The 20,820-nt window shown below is 38.4% G+C and overlaps 1 protein-coding gene across 8 annotated transcripts in view; it reads left to right on the forward strand.

Moving 5' to 3' along the window:
• Positions 1–20,820, forward strand: part of FGFR2 (fibroblast growth factor receptor 2) — a 167,637-nt gene that overhangs the window by 104,260 nt on the left and 42,557 nt on the right. For 5 of the 8 annotated variants that reach the window (XM_067465799.1, XM_060768548.2, XM_067465801.1 and 2 more), the window contains one exon: positions 18,427–18,617. In XM_067465799.1, the coding sequence (XP_067321900.1) occupies positions 18,427–18,617 (191 nt within the window). Of the gene's footprint in view, positions 1–18,426; positions 18,618–19,396; positions 19,542–20,820 lie in introns of all 8 variants that reach the window. The other 3 variants (XM_067465800.1, XM_060768547.2, XM_067465802.1) reach the window with 1 other exon arrangement.

A 20,820-nucleotide genomic window follows, 5' to 3' on the forward strand; every position in this document is an offset into this window, starting at 1 on the left:
TTAACTGGACTGTAATAGCGTTTGAAAACCTAAGTCTTTCATCACCCGTGTGCCAGAAGTTGAAGAATTTTATTTGATCTTAGTATGCTAATTATCCTCAGCTGTTAGGTCAGATTTGTGAATGTCGCAAATGCAGTATAATTTAATATTTTGTTGCAAGTGTGAAGAGATATTTCTAAAATGAATGCAGAAATATACTAGTACTTGTGGATAGCTTTAGGCAGTACAGGACTAATCAAGAGACCAAATGAAATCGCTATCTGAAATAGATAATTTCATAGTTCTTAACATTTTGATTTTGTCAGTGTTGTGTTAACTAAAGATTAGAGGTTGGAAATGTTATTTTTTGGATGACCAGTGCTAGAATCTCCATGTGGCAGCCACTCGCTCCTGTGTTTGTGGGGTGCTCTAGGTTTAGTCCAAACATCTGAGAAGCTGTCCAAGGTGCTGAACTCATTTGCAGAATGAAACCTAGAGTGTATTCATCACCATTTTGATATAACTCCAGCCACCCCTGCCACATTGGTTAAGAGTGGATGGATTCTGGGATCCATTGTTCAAAAATTACTTTTCCAAACCCTGAAATATAACCAGGAAGGGGAGGGTTTGATTATTTCTTCTGGTTTCTATTTCAAGGAACCAGGAAAAAAAAGTTGAAGCGATCTGAGAAGCTAAATAGATTACCTTTGGACACTGTCTGGCATTTGCAATATCAGGTGCTATGTGTTATATTTTGGAAGAAGAAACCGGTAAAGCCACTTCTGAGTATTCCTTGCGTGAGAAAACCCTATGAAATTAATGGGGTCACTATGATTCAGCAGGCGATTTGAAGGCACATACACACATTATGATAATAACTTCTGCTTTTGTCATTTGATTGGCCTGACTGCACACAGAGGGGATTACTGTTGTGGAGGATGAACAAATTTCTCTAATTTTGGTTTGTTTTACTTCATTTTCATTGTGAAGTTCATTCCACACCATGCATAGAACAATGTGTAGAGTTCTCTGCACCCCATTCCCCCCCTCAAAATTGTGACTTTAAGATGTTCTAGCATTTTATGACTTTAAAAAAGTGCTGTAACCATTACAGTGAAGAGTCCTGATCTCTGTTTAATATTCCTGTCTCTTTCTGCTCTTATTTACACTTTTGTCCATTGTCACTTTTTCCAGTTCAACAGCAGAATGCTGGGAGAAATTGTTTCATTCAAACTTTGTCTTCATCCTAATATATCAGATAACTAGAGTTCTGGCACTGTGAAAAAGAACAAACAACTGTTCCCTATTTACTTTTGCCAGCTCATTACATGTTTTATGTATTTGTTGTTCAGCAGATGTCCTTGGCATCATTTAGCTTTCAAGATGGGGCTTTCAAGAGGATAGTTAGAACATGTCAAGGTTTACACACCAGCTTGCATAATCTGTATAAAAATAGGGAAAAACTGATTCATATGTTGAAGATGTCTATGTTTACCATTAGGCCACTTCATTTATCCCCTGGACTCCGCATTGTTACTCTCATATAAACAGAGGTAGTCAGTGGCTTCTATGTTAATAACGTGCAGAATCACATTTTAAAAGATCAATTCATGGTACTGAACGCCCCACCCCAATTGTTTCAGCACTGAATACTCTTTCCAAAGTTCAGACTAAAATCCACTACCTCATTGACATAGAACCCACTAGTAGTCATGTCATATAAATTAGTAAAATCATTGACATTTATATTTTTGTCCACTTAGTTGGCAGACAGATAATGCCTTTGAGTTTCCGGTACCTCTGAAGACTTGTCAGCCTGAAGTGATGCACCACATCCTCTGCTCCCTGTTGCCACTAAATTTAAGCTGAGAAAAATGTGACAACAGTGGGGAGAAAAAATTTGTCCTCGTTGCATCATTTACAATCCAATGAATAAATATTTAGGGGAGATTTAAAACTCTTACACATATACTCTTGCCTCTAACAAGTGTATGTGGGGGTGCATGGATTTGTTGGATCATAAGAGAACTTGAAAGGTAGAATTAAAGGATGTTTATGTGTGAATGCTTACATGTGTGTGCAGATGAGAGAAAAGTTGGAGGCCAGGCAGGGAAATGGAATTCTGGCCCTGGATGTACCCTAGATGCTGCCCAGAGTTATATCCTATCCTTGATATAACGTCCACCTGGATTTCACCTTCTTTAGGTATTTTCCACTCATTAGAACTTACGAGGAACTTTAGTAAATTTAAATATGAGTAACAATATACGTTTAGAGGCCTAAAGATTCTAAAGGCAATAGATTCTATCTGATCTTGGAAGTTAAGCAGGGTCAGTACTTGGATAGAAGACAACTAGCAAATACCAGGTGCTATTGGCTACAACTCAGGAGAAGGAAATGACAAAAGCACTTTTAAGTGTTTTTCCCCTATATCAAATTCATGACATTGCCATAAGTTGACAGGTGACATAACACGCATGGGTACAAGGTTATTGCCTTAATGTATTTTGTGAACAACGCTACAGTGAATGTAATGTAGCTGGAAATTTAGAATGCTTAGTGGGTCCTGCTTTTATATTTTGAGGAATCATTACTTGTATTTTCCGGTTACAGTAATAAAGATGGGCATTATGATAAATGGGGAACAGCCTGCAAAACAGAACCTTTACTCCACAAAAGTTTAACAAATATCCAAAGGCTGTTCTTTATGACTCATAAGAATTTAATGAAATTCTTGGGTTTGTATAATATAAGTGTAGGAAGGTGGTTCTTCTGGAACAAAAAAAAAAAAGATAATACAGTGATTCCCAAACTTTGGTTTGTTCCAGTTTTCTGAATTCCCCAGTGTTAGATAAGTCACTTAGATTTTCTGAAAGTTGAAAGCCAAAGAGTTTGGGAATTGCTGAGACAGAACATCCAAATGATGTGTGCAAAGACTCACCATGTGCCTGCCCACATGTTTCAGTAGACCACTTTTTCAAACACATCAGAGAGACACTTCTATTAATAGAAACGCTTTGCTTCCAGGGGTTAACTACGGGTGGTCTCAGGAGCCATCTCAATTTGTGCTTTGGTTGACTGCTTCCAAAACATTGCGACCTTTTACAATAATCTACAGTTCTATGTGTACTAGAGGAAGATGGCTATTGGATTGATATCCCTGCTGTTGCTGTTCCAAGGTTTTGTAAAATCTTGGGTAGAAATTTGCTTCCAAATAATTACATTAATCGTTTTAGAAGTTTCCACGTTTTGAATTGAAGATGCAGACATGAGGGCCAAATGGCTTTGTATGCTTTGCCATGTAGTTATCACAGAGATCAGTGACACCATTGAAACCACATTGATCCGCCTATGTCAGAACATTGACTAACAGTGACTCTCCAGTGTTTCAGGCAAATATCTTTCCCAACCGTATTTGAACATTTTCATTTGAACATGAGAGAATTCTTCTGTTCAATGAAGGTGCTTTATCCATGATATGAGGCCTTTCTCTAAGCAAGGAGATCTGCCCACAGTCAGAACAGCAATGCATGTCAAAGCATAAAGAATGCCTATCTTCCTGTCCCATAATATTTCAGTTTAAATTTTGGGAAAATAAAATAAGTGTGCTACATAATAAGAAACAAATTCTCTTCTTTTATTGTGAAATATGCTAGTTATTTGGGCTTCAGATTTTACAATAAGGGTATTTTTTTCTAGCTCATCTTAGGTAGAACAGTTTTTTTTAAAAAAAATGACGTAATCCTAAACTAATTTTTGGTAGCTCTGTTTACATTTGTGCTGTGAAAACAAATGTATAGGTAGGAAATGTATGGGTTCCATACAACAATGAGATGTTCAGTTCTGACCAACACAAAATTTACTGTGTAAATGATGCCACATATACAGGCTGGATATAATGGCTCTCAGTGGGCTTTGCTTTGCTATTTTATTTTTCTTTGCAAAGTAAAAGGTAATCTGTCAGTCCTGGACCCTTTTACAATACCCATGGCAACATCCTATGACATCATGTGGTTTGCAGTTTAGGGAGAGGTATTTAAAATGTCTCTTTAAATACATGAAGTTGTGAGTAAAACAAACATGTTTTTTTTAAAAAAGTCTCTTGTTCCTCACCAGTCTATGAATCTTGGGATGCAATAGGATGGAGCCATGGTAGTTAAAAGGGAATCATTGTACTCTACTAAGTGTATAGTACAATGCCTGGAGAAAATTCCAGGAGTAAACCACCTTTTAAATACATTGCAGGTTGCCACGCACTGTTTAACACATCCCCCTCTTAAAACTATAAATCAACTTCTACTATAAATCTATTTCTACTTTAGTATCCCCCAGGTTTCTGACATTTTTGGGAGATGATGAAGTCTCCAGACTAGAGGATCCCATGTCAGAAAATTGGACTTGAGTCCTACAAGGGTTGGTTCTCTTTATAGTGTAGTCCAAATGAATAAAATATTGTTTACAACAAGCTAAGAAACTGAGCCATACTTGCAGTTGTACAGGTTTGGATCCAGACTGGATCTTAGTTAGAAGAGATTAATGGGATGTATGTCAGTCACAATATTGATATCAGTGGTACTACTCTGTTTATCAGTCTAGTTACAATCCATTGTAAATAGATGCACATTTCTGCTTGGAAATGTTTAAAAGAAATGATTATTTTCCATTCAGATAAATGTGAATGCATTCTCATAAATAGACTTTCATATATTCACCCCTGCTCCCCCTTAAATTTTTTTGATTTAAGTTACCCTTATTACAGAGATATTGACTTCTTTCATTTGCAACAAATGTCAATAATTTTGTCTTCTACTGTATTTTTAAGGTTTTCAAAGAAAGTACCCATTCTTGTAGCATAACAACAGGGAGAAATTTCCTTTAATGGAAAATTGAAAGAGGCACTTCAGTTAATTTTGAGCAAGAGTTAAATGTTTGTAGCCCAGCCAAGTTGAAACTTGCATTCTGGCAGTGAGATTTGCTGTTGTTGACGAACTCTTTGCAGGAGCAAGGGTAAGCCTGACATACTTACCCCAGCACTGGAGGGCTGGGACATGCTGAGACAGGGGCGAAGGTAAGCAGGAATCCACAAACTGGTGCCTTGCCTCTAGGTATTTGGATAAAGTGAGAAGGAAGAAATGTTTTTTCAAAGGAGTGAAAAGCCCGGCTGTGGACTTTACACCTGGCAGGAGCTTTTGGCAGCACACATATGACTAGCTCAGAGAAATTGAACAAGAGAGAGATGCTCTGCTCAATTTGTTTAGAGCTAGCGGCTGTGTGCTTTGCTGTTAGTGACTGTCATTGCTTATCAACAACTTACCAAGAAAAAAAATATCCAGGTGCTGTTACTTGTTGGATGAATAGCGTCATCTTTGCATTGCATCTTTTCAGTTACAAAGACCCCACGTAATTCTTCCCCTGCCACTACATGCCTGTTTATTGTTCAGATTCCCATCTGTTTACTCTGTCCTTGTCTCCTTTTTCCAGCCCTTCCTTGCTCCTTGAAATGCATCAAATCAGAGAACATTAGAAAAAGATTGTTGGGCAAGATGCATTAAAACACCAGAAGAGAATCCTTTGCTTCACAGTGATAAGAAAACTGTGTGACTATTGTAAATTGCAGTTAAAAAAAAGGGATAAAAGGCTTTAAGAGTACATTATTTAAAGAAATTAAAAATGAAAGAAATATTAAACATATGCAAAAGGATGTTTTAGTACCAATGAGATTGAAAGAAGTTTGTTGCAGAGGCATTGATAGATTAAGTCTAGTTCATTGAATGCAGACCTAGCCTGTGAAAATGTATGCGACAGTCTTCTTTCTCCTTGTTTCAGAGGTGTTCCAAGATCCCTTTGCATAATGCTATATACTCACATAGCTGTCTTTGAAAAATAACAGTATAGTATTAAAATAATTAGAAGCAATAATAAGTGCCAGTGGAAGAGTATCTGATAAAGTTGACTTGCTCTACAAAAGTTTATGCTACAGACTTCTTTCTCTCCAGTCTCAAGGGCGTTACGAGATCCCTTTGTTTAAAGTATAGCATATTGTTATTTTTAAATTCTTAATGGCTTTTAAAATCTTTTTGATCTAGTTGAAGCATTTCTGGGTTTAGGAGCTTTCTAGTTTTGTGTGTTATTATTCTCCACTTAGCATTAAGGGTGGTGACTGATTGGTGTGTTTTGTTGTAGGATGTAATTCAGTGGTATAGCAGATGCTTTGCCTCCAGGTCCAATCATTGGTATATTTAAATAGAGTGGGTTTTGGAAAGATTGGTTTCTGGAATCTTGGAGAGCTGCTCCCAAGGTGTGTGAAAATATTGAGGCATAATAATAGAACCATAAGGTTGGAAGGGGCCACAAGGACTATCCATTCCAGACCCCTTCTGCCATGCAGGAATACACCATTCTGATAAATTGTCATCCAGCCTCAGTCTAAAAACCTCCAGAGAAGGAGACTACACCAGACACTTAAGACAATGTATTCCACTGTCAAGCAGTTCTTACATATTAGAGATAAATGGACTTTCATGTTAGAGATAAATGGACTTAGGACAATGGTTCTCAATCTGTGGGTCCCCAGATATTTTGGTTTTCAACTTCCAGAAATCCTAACAGCTGGTAAACTGGCTGGGATTTCTGGGAGTTGTAGGCCAAAACACCTGCGAACCCCTGACTTAGAGTCTGGCACTATGCAATACTTTTGTCCTAAAGCAGTGACAAAATGCAGTATTGTACTACTACATATTTAGTGGCACTGTATTTGTGTCCTTAGTCTATATTTTTTTCTTTCCTGTAAGCTCTCCAGATACCTGTAGCAGATTACTCAGGAACTGGCATCAGTCCATGGACCACCACTTTGAACAGCAATGTTGTAAACTGTGATCCAAACCAGTCCTACTTGGCTGAAATGAGGACTTTCTGATCCCTTTACCTTTGTTCCTTTTATGATCAATAGATCTGGTATTTAAATTTTGTGTATCCAGCTGCAATTGGCATGTTCATCCCACAGTACCATGGTAAGGGCTATTCTCTGATGAGTTTGGCACGTGTGATTTTCATCTCCTGACATTCCTGAGTTCTCTGGAGCTTAAGAAAATGTGGAGATATATTGCCAGGAGAAACTTGATGGAGAATCTTGAAGTATTTTTCTTCTTCTTTCTACTTCCAGCCTTGTCTGGGGAAAATTGGGTCTTGCAATTATTTTATTCTTTCTTTAATCCAAAGTGCTTTTTTTAAAAAAAGAAAAAAAAAACCTTCTTTGGTAACACTATTCATTGTTATATTTCCCATATTCTCCCATACTTGAGGAAAGCTTTTCATGTTTGCTCAGATGTTCTAAAGCCTTTGCTTTTGCCTGTGCCATATAAGGGATCATATCGGTTAACTCCAAGATTAGCAGGGTAGACATTACAGCCTCTTTTCAGCAGAGACACATTTTGCTCTGGGGAAGCTGATGAAATGTACACTGTGGCAGCCTAACAATAGGGGTTTCTAAGCTAAGGGCAGACTGGTATTAAGACCATTAGCCAGTGATGACAACCGAGCATTTTAAAACAAGAACATTCATGTCATCCACTGCCAGCTTTGAATTGGTTGGTATTGCATTGTCTCTCTTAAAATTCTGTAATGCTTAAACTTTTAAAGAGCATGTTTTGGCATTGGTTTAATGAAACTGGGTACAGAACTTGACTTCTGCATCTCCAATCAATACCAATAGAAATTATTTTGGCATAAGTTGACTATTGGTGACATAGCTATTTTTCCTGCCTACAGTGGCTTGAATGTTATTGGTAATACCAAATAGAATCGATTCACTGGATGGATATGATTTACAGAATTGGTCATTAATTACTGGGTTTACTTTAGTTAACATCTCACTGTCATATTTCTTTTAAAAATCTAATTATCTAAAGTCCAAACAATATCATTACCTCCTTTTGTCCCCATCAAGCTATGATTGCTGATAGTTTTCTTTCCCTTGTTCTTTGTAATGTTCGGAAGCCACACTGGATTTGGGGCAGGATTTTCACCTAGATATATTTGGATTAATATTACCAACATACAGGCCAGCATCTCATAATGCTCAAAATGTATCTCCGAAGTGTTCATTCAGTATTTCTCATTCCTGAAACCTTTAAATACTCTGAGCAGAGCATCTTTCTTCTCTTGCTACTCTACAAACCAGAGACAGTAATGATAGGATTTGTGGTATGCCTTAACCAATGTGTGATACTTGTTTGGGTTCCCCCATGGAAGGGCTTTCAAAGCACTTCACCTCTTTTGCTTGTTATAGATTGAAATGGAACACAAAAAGTTTCCATGGAATCACATTCATCAAGAAATATGCTTCTTGGGGATGTTCTTGCTAAGCAATTGTTATGGGAACTCTGATTGTTAATTTTTATTTATTTTATTATATGTTTTAATTATTGTGGCATGCTGCCTTGGCAGGGGACTACCCTTAAAGATGGCTTATAACTCTTTTAAAGTATGGAAGTGTTTCTGATTGAAGGCAGGAGTTGAAAAATCAAATAAGAAGGGCCATGCAGAAGCAAAATGGAAAATTCAAAGCCTAAGTGTAATTTGTGGGCCTTTGGATCATGTCCATAGTCAACATGCCTGAGAGTTTCACGAAGATATAGATTGCTGAACACTGCCATGGATTAAATTAGCTAGAGGTCCAAGTCAAACTTGCCAGGCAAATTTCTATAAAGATTAAACAACATTGACTTTCTAAAAAGAAATAAAGAATGAGTGACCTAGATGAGGATACTTTGATGTTGAGGAATCAAGTTGTAGTTAGGTGGAGAGGTAGAGGCTATAAATGTTTTTATTGCACACACACTATTTGAAGTACCTCAGTGTGCTTTGGCTGTCCAATCACTAGGAAGCTGAATTTGCTGGCATGGCTTGATTATAGTTTTAAAACTGGATATAATTTGCAGTATTAGCATTCTGTATTGTTTTATGAAGATACTGTTTTACCTATATCCAGTCATGAAAATGACTTGATCATATTGTTAGTCTAGAATGCTTCCATCAGCTATACTTTAGCTCCTACACCCAACATCACCACAGTCAAAAACTGTGTATTCCCCTCCTTTTCTGTTCATAATAACCAATATACCACTTTATCTTTACCTAACTCTTTGTGTTCTTGTTATCTCCCCAACCCATTTTAGAATTTGCAGTCATTGGGGTTTTTTTTGGATTACAACTCCCAGAATCCCTTATAGTTGATGCTGGCTGGAGAATTCTGGCATTTGAAGTCTAATAGCACCTCATCACATGAGAGAATGAATCCACTTTAAATTCGGTTGCTGCCTCCTGTAGAATTCTGGGGTTTGTAGTTTAAGGTAAAGGTTGTCCCCTGACATTAAGTCCAGTCATGTCTGACTCTGGGGTGTGGTGCTCATCTCCATTTCTAAGCCGAAGAGCCAGCGTTGTCCGTAGACACCTCCAAGGTCATGTGGCCGGCATGACTACATGGAGCGCCGTTACCTTCCTGCCGGAGCGGTACCTATTGATCTACTCACATTTGCATGTTTTTGAACTGCTAGGTTGGCAGAAGCTAGGGCTGACAGCGGAAGCTCACGCCGCTCCCTGGAATCGAACCTGCGACCTTTCAATCAACAAGCTCAGCAGCTCAGTGCTTTAACCCACTGTGCCACCGGGGGCTCCGGTTTGTAGTTTAGGGAGGAGCATTTAACATTCTCACTAAATCACAAATCCCAGAATTCTGCAGGAGGCAGAAATCAGATTTAAATTGGATTTATTCTCTCATGTGATGAAGTAGTAACAGAGTCACTTCCCCAAACTCTGTTACACATCCCTGTTGAATTCTGATAAAAACAGTACTTCATGCCCCCCCCCCCGCCAAGCTGACCCCTCAGTATCCTACCTTGTGGGTGCTCTTTGGGGTATTGTGGGATCACAATGCCCAGAAGCATTAGTCATGTGTGGAATGCTGTGTGTTCCAGTCTCACAACACCTACAGAATCACATAGTTCATATTCCTACTCTACAAGTCCTATTGTTACCTGCTTTCCCTCCACTTTGTGGAAGGTGACAGGGTTGTCAGTGTGCTTTAGGTAGTCCATTGTTCTTTGCAGTCTAACATCAGGCAGGCTAAATTGTCCATCATATGCTGGTTCCTCTTCTCTTTTTGCCACTGAGACTGCCGGCTCCCATCCCACAATGTATATCTACTTCTAGCAGAGCTCCATGACAAAGGGAAGAGAAACTGGTGTACACCACCACGGCAACATGGCAAGCTTCCCATGTTGCATTGGAGTCAATGAGGGGAAGCTGCGCAGCAGATGCTTCCCCCCCCCCCCGTAGGATGGGGTAAGGGAGAAGCTGGGCAATGTAGGACGTGGGATGATGGGTTCTCCTTGCCCCATGCCAGACCCCAACAGATTTGCCATGGTGTGTGGCAAATCCTTATGTTAATGTGATAAGGTCCCAATACTTCATCTAATACCTGATATTCTCAAAGAGGAATATAATAATAATAATAATCATCATCATCATCATCATCATCTTTATTTGTACCCTGCCATCATTTCCCCAAATGGACTCGGGTCAGTTCACAGAAGCATTCTAATGTTGGGGGAATTATAAAACTCATGTATGTGAACCAATTTGGGCATGTGAATTTTTACTATGCAGAGCAGTTTTAGTATGTCCCTAGAAATTTGTTAGAGCAAAGGATGATTCTTTATTCATTTACATTTCTATCAGATGGACACATTTTCTTTGTGTTTGCTGAATTTATGAACTGGAGTTATGATGGACAGAACATGGATCGAGACCTACCAGTATATCTAGAGATCTTTAATAGAGTCTTGTGGCTTTCTGGACACAGCTTCCCCTTCTCTTCTTTGATGCTGAAACAAAGAAATCTAGACATAAATATAGGAGTGGATTTGTCTCCTCAGTTTAAATTGTGCAGTGTGGTGTGCGTGTATGCCTTCAAGTCATCTGTTGACTTAAGGCAACTCCGTGCATTTAAACCAGTTTTTCTTACAATACTTAGAGGTGTTTTTTTCAGTGGCTTCCTCTGAAGTTAGCCTATAGCACCTGGTATTCATTCATAGTCTCTCATCTAAGTACTAACCAGAGCTGTTCCTGCTTAGCTTCCAAATTCAAATGGGATCTGATATTATGCGTCACCCTGTCCTTAATGTACATTCACTTGCCTGAATCATTATTTTGCACTTTGGCTTTCGTTGGTTTATATCAGATGCTAGTAAAAGGGAACCCTATAATGGCTCCATTAAGCTGGTATCTGCCCAACCCTTATGCAGAATAGAAGTCAGTTTTAATGATGCTACACTTTTAAAGGAAGCACCTCTTTCCTTCTACCTCTTGACATTGATTAGTGCTGACATGTTATGTACACCTGTTTACTTACCAAACAGCCCTTGCAAATCAGCTCTACCTCTCCATGTCACTGAGCAAATACAATGGAATTTGTAATGGTTTATGCTTGCCATCTTAACATAGCACAGGCTCTCATAAATCATTTATTTTCTGGCTGCTGATGGGAGCTTGAAAAAGCAGACAAGCTCAGAAAACTTCAGATCAGCAGAGTAGCTTTTAGCTACCAGTTTAAAACCTGATGCATAGACAGTTTGGGAAAGTTTGTGTTTTTTAAACTACTGTTCATATAATTCCCCCAGTCAGCATGTTCTGGATATGGCTGGATGAGGGATTGTGGGATTTGTGGTCCAAAAGGGAACTTTTCTAAGCTCTGAGAGTAGAAATTATCCCTGACTGGAGAAAGGATGTAGTTAGTGAGAGATGTTAGATCAAGCTATCAAAACATTCAAGTGCAATCTATAGACATGGCAACATTGAGTTTCCATCCAGGTAGAGTCTCCTTTTTTGCAGGTCTGTAAAAACTGACTACTAGATGGTCATCTGAATGGAATGTTTTCATTGCATATTCCTGCATGATCGGGGTTGGACTGGCTGGCCTTTATATTCACTTCCAACTCTATGATTCTGTGATTTTAAATCCTGGATAATCCATTGAAGTCATTCAGTAGGCAACTCAGTTCCATACAGTTTCGATCAATCCACATTATTGACTTTGCAGTATCAGGGAAACCCGGTCAGTGAGTCATTTGTAGATTGCAATGTCCAACATATTTTTCTTTGCATTAAAAAGCTTTTTTCCTGATTGCCTGTGATGATGTTGGCATGTTTTATGCAAACAAGGCATGAGAATGGTCAAAATGGCTAACCTATAAAGTTTCGATTAGCAAAGATTTATTTCCCCCATGCCTTTTTGACCTCATTGTGCTGGAGTGAATAGGAGAATAAATATAAAGAAAGTGGAGGGATTTATGACCCTGGGCAGGCAAAGGCTATGTAGGACTTTAACAATGTTTCATTTTTTTAAAAACAAAACAAAAAAATCCATTCTCTTTAAATGTTTTTAGAAGCAGGCCCAAATGTAATTGGTCATCAGAAGACCAATATATTTAGTCAGCATATGTTGGCAGTACTTTTGTATGTTGGAGATAGCCTTTCTCTTTGCTAGATTTTCTAAAATGCAAGTTTTATTCTTCTTTAGGAATGTGCCAGAAAATTTCTTATCGCTGCTACTGCTTGCCTATAGACCAGTTGCTACATAACAATGTAATGTTTAATGTGTTAAATTACCATATTTAGTCAGGATGCACAGCTGAGTTCTGAGTACTGTGAGACTCGTGGATTTCAGCAGATATGAATACTCTACTTTAAGCAGTCATCATTTTAGTATGTTGCTGAGAAGACGAAAAATCAAATGAAGATACACAGGCATGTTGTGCCTGGTTATAAACTAAGTAAATTTGTACATGCTAATTATGAAATATGTCTATGTATGTGTCTTAAGTTTGCCTATTGACTTATAGTGCCCCCCTGAATTTCATAGGGCTTTCTTAGGTAAGGAATAGTTAGAGGTGTTTTCACCAGTTCCTTCCTCTGAATTATATAGCCTACAACACTTGGTATTAATTGATGGTCTCTCCTCCAAGCACTAACACATCTCATCCTACTTTGCTTTCAAGATCAAACAGGATCTGGTGCCTTTAGGGTTTTTTTGTCCCTTATTGAAATGGTACCATTACATTACATAAATAAGTGTAGTGATTTTAGGTGTAGATAGAGACTTTATAATCAACCAAGTACAAATTATGTTTACCTAGTATTGTTGTTTATTTGAAGTGTTTTTCCTTCATTTTTTCATCTCCTTCCAGATCTAAGAATTCATATTACTATAGGGTAAGACCACAGCTCTAGGTCTCTTGGCCTCTATTATAGCTGAAATTGCATGTTCAAAATCTATCTATACAAATTATTTCAGCATTTTCTAAGATAATGCCTTGAATTCTTTCAAGCTTACCTTCATGTCCTTCCCAATTTCTGTAATACAAGTCAATTCATGCATGTACTTTTGTAACATTCAGACAATATCCTTCATAGCACTATTGATGCTGACATTGTGTATAACTCATTAAATGGTTCTTCTAAATCAGGGGTCCTCAAACTTTTGAAGCAGAGGGCCAGTTTATGGTCCCTCAGACTGTTGGGGGGACCAGACTATAGTGGATAAATTCCTATATACACTGCACATGTCTTATTTGTAGTGCAAAACAACATGAAAAAACAATATAATATTTAAAGTGAAGAATAATATATACCAACATGAACTTATAAGTATTTCAGTGGGAAGTGTGAGCCTGCTTTTGGCTGATGAGATAGTAAGGTTAATTAGGATTGTTGTTGTTGTGTGCCTTCAAGTCATTTCAGACAGGGTAACCTTAACTCTAACATTTAGGGCAAAGCTGAGTAAATGACCTTGGAGGGCCACATCTCTTTGGGAGTTTGGGTGCTCCTGTTCTAGATGCTACTTTCTAACAGGAATGTCTGGGTGCCTTGAACCTTTCCACAAACACTAGAAAAATCACAGTACAAGAAACACCTACAGATGCCATTGCCAGATTTCAGAGCCTGGCCTTGAGTCCTCGGTTTTTGTGTATCATCTCCAGACAAGAGAGAAGAGTGAAAATGTTCTGTTGGGCTTAGCTCAGGTCAAGAGGAAAAAGCTTTGTTAAGCCTACCATATTTTATATCTCTAATGATGAATTCTGTTTTGTTTCAAGCCAGTTTTATTTCATGCAGTTCCTACTATATGTGGGATTTGGAACCCTACCCTAGATACCCATGTGTAAATCTAGAACTTTTATCTAAATAAGCAAGGAAAGGGGTGGGTCAATGTGAGTACTATACTTTAATTCTTATATAAAAAAGGAACGATTGCCCTCTTAATAGAATGATGAAAGGCAAGAGTTTCATCCATCCCAGGAGAACTTAAAATAAGCACTCACCCCTTCTACACTCTCTGTCATGATGCCACTTTTTTGATCCCTGCATAATAGTCACACCCTTTATTAACTCACTCATGCCTGGGTAAGTGAATGAAGGTTGTGACTCAGTGGGTGAGGATTCATACATCCATACTCCTGCCCCCAAAGACTTCACCTATCTGCCTGCCTCTCCTCATTGCAGCTATGAAGCTTGCTGAGTTCACCTGTCTGAAACAGTACTAGCCAAAAAGCTTGGTTCTTTTTTTTACCAATTCCTATGCTCATGCACATGCCTTGTGTAGCAATCTGAAAACTTATCCAAGATCCAATGTTTTATTTATTTTTTGTTAGTAGGTAAATTACCTTGAGAACTCCAGGTGTTGCTATGGAACACCTTTCTGAAATATCTAATATTTTGCTCACTAGTTTTTTTAAAGACTTTTAATCATCCACAGCCAATGCCTTACATGCACATTAACATCCATATACTTTACACACTCCCTTAAACACTTTGGAGCCAAGGAATCCAAGATCAGTTCAGCTGTTATACATCAGGTGAACTAACTTATGTGACAAAAAAGTTAAATAGCTTTCAATGAAGTAAAACACATTGTGAATGTTAGCATATTGGTGAGCCCCCCCCCCCTGCACAATATTGGGGAGGGTTTGGAGGAGGACTGGTTGGTTACTTATTTTAGGGCAAGAAGTAAGGTCATGAAGGAAATCAAATCCTGATGTGCATAAATGAAACATGAGGCCTACTGACTTTCTAAAAACATTTTAAATAATATTCTCTAAGGTTTCATTTTATACTGAAGGCAGTTGTAATATGTTTTGGAAGGTGGTGCAAGGTTTCCATTAAAGGTAGATCATATTTGCTATTTCCCCCCTTTTTTGTGATATTCAATTAAGGGTTGGAGAGATGGTGCTAGAGCTTATTTAGTAAAGGGAGGGAAATTTGTATAAGTTTTCTCCAAGATTATAAAAATAGTAACTTATACACCAAACCACAGTTTTCATCTTATATTTATTTTTAATTTATACAATTTTCACCATCTGAAAGGGCAAAACACAGAGAGCTGTTTTAGATGTGAAATGTAAATTGTGAGGGCAAAAATTGGAAGAATTGTGAAGTTACACTTCCTATGTCCATGCACAAACTTCATTCTGCAAGGCTTGGCTGAGGGTGTGTGAGCAGATGTCTGAATTTTTCCTGTCTTGGAAACATATGCATCTCACCAGGAGTTTGGAGACGATCTACTATAACGTAATTGTTTAGCTTTGGCTCCCCTGACTGATTTGTAATATTTTTCCCTTCCTCTAAACATTTCTCATACAATTAATCTTACATTGTTTGTATGTGTTATAGATTTTAACTGATATTTAGTTGTCAGTTATCTTTTCTGTTTAGGGTTCCCAGAGTGAAAACTAGTTAGGGCTCCTGTAATTTTAATGGTTGTATAAAAAAGGAAATTCTGCTTCTGTTGCTTGTTATGGTTGTGTGGCAGGCAACACTTCCTGGCACACTCACTTTTCTTCACAACTATTAAAAGTGGATGCTTTCTCCGGTTTTTTGGTCTGGCAACCCTATTTCTACTTGTATAGTAATTGTGATTTTTGATATTTTTCTTGAAAACTGCCTTCTGAGAACATTGCTCTAAAAGTCTTAAACATTGTTGGCTCATGTTTAGCTTGTTGTCCACGAGGACTCCCAATATCTTTTTCACATGTACTGCTTTTGAGCCAGGCACCCCCCCCCCCCCCACAATTCTGTATCTTTGCATTTCATTTTTCTTACTGCCTAAGTGAAGTATCTTGCATTTGTCCCTGTTGAATTTCATTTGGTTAGCTTTGGCCCATCTCTCTAATCTGTTAAGATAGTTTTGAATTCTGCTCCTGTCTTCTGGAGTATTAGCTATTCCTACCAATTTGGTGTCATCTGCAAACTTGATGATCGTGCCTTCTAACCCTTAATCTAATGCACTAATAAAGATGTTGAACAGGACCAGCCCAGGACGGAACCCTGCAGCAGTCCGCTCATCATTTCCTTCTAGGATGGTGAGCACCTGTTGAGTTTGTTCACTTCACCAATTACAGATGCTCCTAACTGTAGCTTATCCTAGCCCACATTGGACTAGTTTTTTTGCCAGAAGATCATGGGCAAACTTGTTGAAGGCCTTACTGAAATCCAGATACACCACATCCACAGCATTCCCTGCATCTACCCAGCTTGTAACTCTATCAAAAAAAAGAGAGATCAGATTAGTCTGGCATAACTTGTTTTTGATAAATACATGTTGACAATTAGTGATGACCACATTCCTTTCTAAGTGTTTACAGACCACTTCCTTATTGATCTTTTCCAGAATCTTGCCTGGTATTGACATGAGGCTGACCAAATGGTAATTGTTTGGGTGGTCTTTTTTGCCCTTCTTGAAGATAGGGACCACATTTGTCCCCCTCCAATCTGCTTGGATTTGTCCCATTGTCCAAGAACTCTCAACGATGATTGCCAGTAGTTTCAAACGACTTCACCTAGTTGAATGTACTTGATGTGGCCATGGGGGCTTGAATTCGTTTACAGCGGCCAGGTATTCCTGGATTACTTGTTTCCCTATTTGGGGTTGAATTTCCCCTAATCCTTCATCTATGTTGCTGAGGTTGAAGATGACTTTTTTGTGTGAGAAGATTGAGACAAAGAAGGGATTAAGTAATTCTGCCTTTTCTCTATCCCCTGTCAGCATTTCTTCGTCTTCTCCTCATAGAGGCCCTATCTCCTCCTTATTCTGGTTTCTTCTACAGACGTAAGCAAATAAACTCATTTTAATGTCCCCGGCAAGCATGAGCTCATTTTGCGCTTTAGCCTTGTTAACTTTTTCCCTACGGGAGTTGATTATTCATTTGAATTCCTCACCCACCTTCACTCAGCACCAAGTGAAAGTGAAAAATGGTAAAGAAGCAAATTACTGCTTTATTTTACCTGAGAGAACATCTCTAGGAATTTCTAGGTCCTCCAGCAAGACTATCAGCTCCCACTAGAAAATGAACATAGGATCGCATTAGACAATCTAGAAATTCTTAGAGAGAGTTGCTGTCTTTAGAAATCTCCAGTGGAGATGAGTGGAGGAAGTTGTCCATAGAGTCAAACTAAAGGATCTAGAGATTTCTAGACAAAATATTAATCACATTTTTGTTATTTATTCATTCAGTCAGTCGCTTCTGACTCTTCGTGACCTCATGGACCAGTCCATGCCAGAGCTCCCTGTTGGCTGTCACCACCCCCAACTCCTTCAGAGTCAAGCCAGTCACTTCAAGATTACCATTCATCCATCTTGCCCTTGGTCGCCCCCTCTTCCTTTTTCCTTCCATTTCCCCCAGCATCATTGTCTTCTCTGAACTTTGCTGTCTTCTCATGATGTGGCCAAAGTACTTCATCTTTGCCTCTAATATCCTTCCCGCCAACGAGCAGTCAAGCTTTATTTCCTGAAGTATGGACGGGTTGGATCTTCTCGTGGTCCAAGGCACTCTCAGAATTTTCCTCCAGCACCACAGTTCAAAAGTGTCTATCTTCCTTCACTCAGCCTTCCTTGTGGTCCATCTCTCTCATCCATAGGTTACTATGAGGAATACCATTGCTTTGAATATGTGGATCTTAATTTCCCAAGGTCTGCTAACATTGAGGGATGCCTGTATGATAGTCTGGTGAGGCACCAGAGCTCTCTGGCAGGGATGTTAACTGCTCATCTCTACATTGCAAATTTTAGTATTCATATCAGGGAGCAATGCTTGGTGAACTCTGCACTAAGTGCTCACTCCATAGAACTTGGTACTCTGCACCATCTCTTCCCCACCTTTAAAGGGTACTCTTTAGACAGCGCTCCCAGTTCCTGTATCCAAGCACCTCTTTTGAAGTAGTTTTTGTTCTGCGTTTTGGTTACAGCATTGTTTCAGTGAAGTCAGCCAACAGGCTTGCAGGGCTTTTTGGCTCAAGTTCACTAACAATTTTATTGGCAGTGCTGCTTAGTTCTGCATCTTTATATGTTTCTCTAACTTTTTTCTCTGTCTCTCTCCCTACCTTGCTTCTTTTTGACAGAACGATCTCCACATAGGCCAATCCTGCAAGCTGGCCTACCAGCAAACACTTCTGCAATTCTTGGGGGTGAAGCAAAGTTTGTCTGCAAAGTCTACAGTGATGCCCAGCCTCACATCCAGTGGATAAAACATATAGAAAAGAATGGAAGCAAATATGGACCAGATGGATTGCCGTATCTGGAAGTTTTAAAGGTGAGGGTTTTTTTTTTTTAAAAGACAAATAAAGTTAATTGGATATTAAACAGAACACTAAATGTGTCCACAGGTTTTTAAACTGGAATATAATATATTTTAATGACCCAGAAACATTTGTCCTTGCCAACATTGAATTACTGAGTAAACAAAGGGATACGTTTTATTTCATGTTCCCCCTTCCTGCATGTCTTCTATCATGACCATTTATTAAGAAATTTGCAATACCACTGTCTTGACATCACTTGTGATTTAGTTATGAGCAAAAAGTATCTAAAAGATATCAAAAGAAGTTTACTTTATCCTTGTTATTAAAAGACTGAGAAAATATTAAAAGTTCTTGTGCACTTGGCCATATTTGTGACCAAAGGATGTTGACAGTGGTGGATTTGCTGTACATGAAAAATACTGAAACTCCAGTTTTTTTTTTATCACCCAGTTCTGGCATTTTAGAGGATGACTGTATTTGTTACCAAGAAATGCCTCATTTTAAACTAGTATTTTTCTATGAAGTTCGGTTCTGGAGCCAGGAATCTATTGAGCTGCCATGCTGAACAACTTTGAGTTTCAACTGTTTCAGCTGTTCAGAACCTTTCCCATTCTGATTCATAAATAAATATTTGTTGTGTTTTGTTTTTGTTTTTATTAAAAAAGCCCAAGATTATTAGTCATTATGTTAACCAGAAGACTTCTTCAAGCATTTTGGTGGTGGGACCATGTTGGTGTGTACAATTGGGGCAGCAGTTACAATGTTCTCCTGTGTTATTGGTCTGTTCTAGCATTCGGGGATAAATAGTTCCAATGCTGAAGTGCTGAAACTGTACAATGTGACAGAGGAGGATGCTGGAGAATATATTTGTAAGGTCTCCAATTATATAGGGGAGGCCAACCAGTCTGCCTGGCTTGTGGTTCTGCCAGATAAAGGTAAAAATGTCTGTTAAAGAAAGCTGGATGTAGAAGCTGGAAAAATTGGTGCTTTGGGACTCTACAGGCAGCTTGTAGGATAACTCCGTGACCTTGGTGTATTTATAATCCTCTCTTGGAAATGCAACTGGTGTTACTCCAGTAGCCATGGAAAAATTCCCACAAATACTGTGTGTGTGTTTAGTCATCTGTTTTGAATCTCTTTCTCTGCTTTATTTTGAAGTTTTGTTTGTATTCATATATATTTCTTCTCAGCATAATCTGAAGAATTCCGATCTGATTGCTTGTGCGTCTTTCTCTGCTTTCAATTGTTGGCTTCTCTTTCTTAATCTGTGCCACTCACCGTTCTTAAAGTTACTGCTATTATTTTAGACTGGATCTATTACTTGGACTCTAAAAGCTATGAAACAAGTATTAGACACCCCCTGCCAAAACACTGGATATTAAACTTTGTCAATTGTGCCCTCCAAAAGTTGTTGACATTCATTTCACCAGTGTTTATGCTCACAGGCTAAGAGTGTTAGGAATTGTAACCCCATTAGCTAAGACTGATAGGATTTTGACTTCTACTGAAGGATACAGTCAGCAACCCCCAGTTTAAAATAAATATGATAAGTACTATACACTCATGCCAAGGCATTTTAATACTTTACTGATCTATAATGCAACTTTAAGATGGATGTGCTGGGTATTCTAGCCAAGGATTGTTTAATATTTTATCTTTATACTTTGGGATTTAATGATTTTATGTATTATCTGTATAATACATAGAATAATATTATGCCACATTAATCAAAGAATAGCTTTGTTGTATGTCACTGTTTCTAGCACCTTGTATCAGTGAAAACATCATTTTTTCTACATAAGGTGAAATGCTCAAGCTAACTCATTGCCACAAAGTTTCAATCAATTTTGGTCTTCATTCTGTGATGTATCATAAGCAGGCATGCAATTTAGCTTGGATCCCTACAACTTGGAGGTACCAATAGTCTATATGATTTTTAAACCCATTGCTTGACTGCCTTTGATTAAGTCTACATCAGGAGTCATGATGGGGTTCTTTCCCTGTGACATTAGAAATCAGTTAGACATCAGTTGAAATCAAGGCAGAGACAGTAGTAACCTGCATTCTCTTAATGCCTAGTCATTCCTCAGTATGCTAGTTAAGAAGATAATAAAATCTTGAGCTGTTTATTAAGTAGATAATAAACTCATGATGAGGAACATGATTCCTCTTGAAAGTTTCCCTTCCTCTTAGTTTTCATTTAATAATGCACTT

Source organism: Anolis sagrei, chromosome 3, assembly GCF_037176765.1.
Source record: "Anolis sagrei isolate rAnoSag1 chromosome 3, rAnoSag1.mat, whole genome shotgun sequence".
Lineage (NCBI taxonomy): Eukaryota > Metazoa > Chordata > Lepidosauria > Squamata > Dactyloidae > Anolis > Anolis sagrei.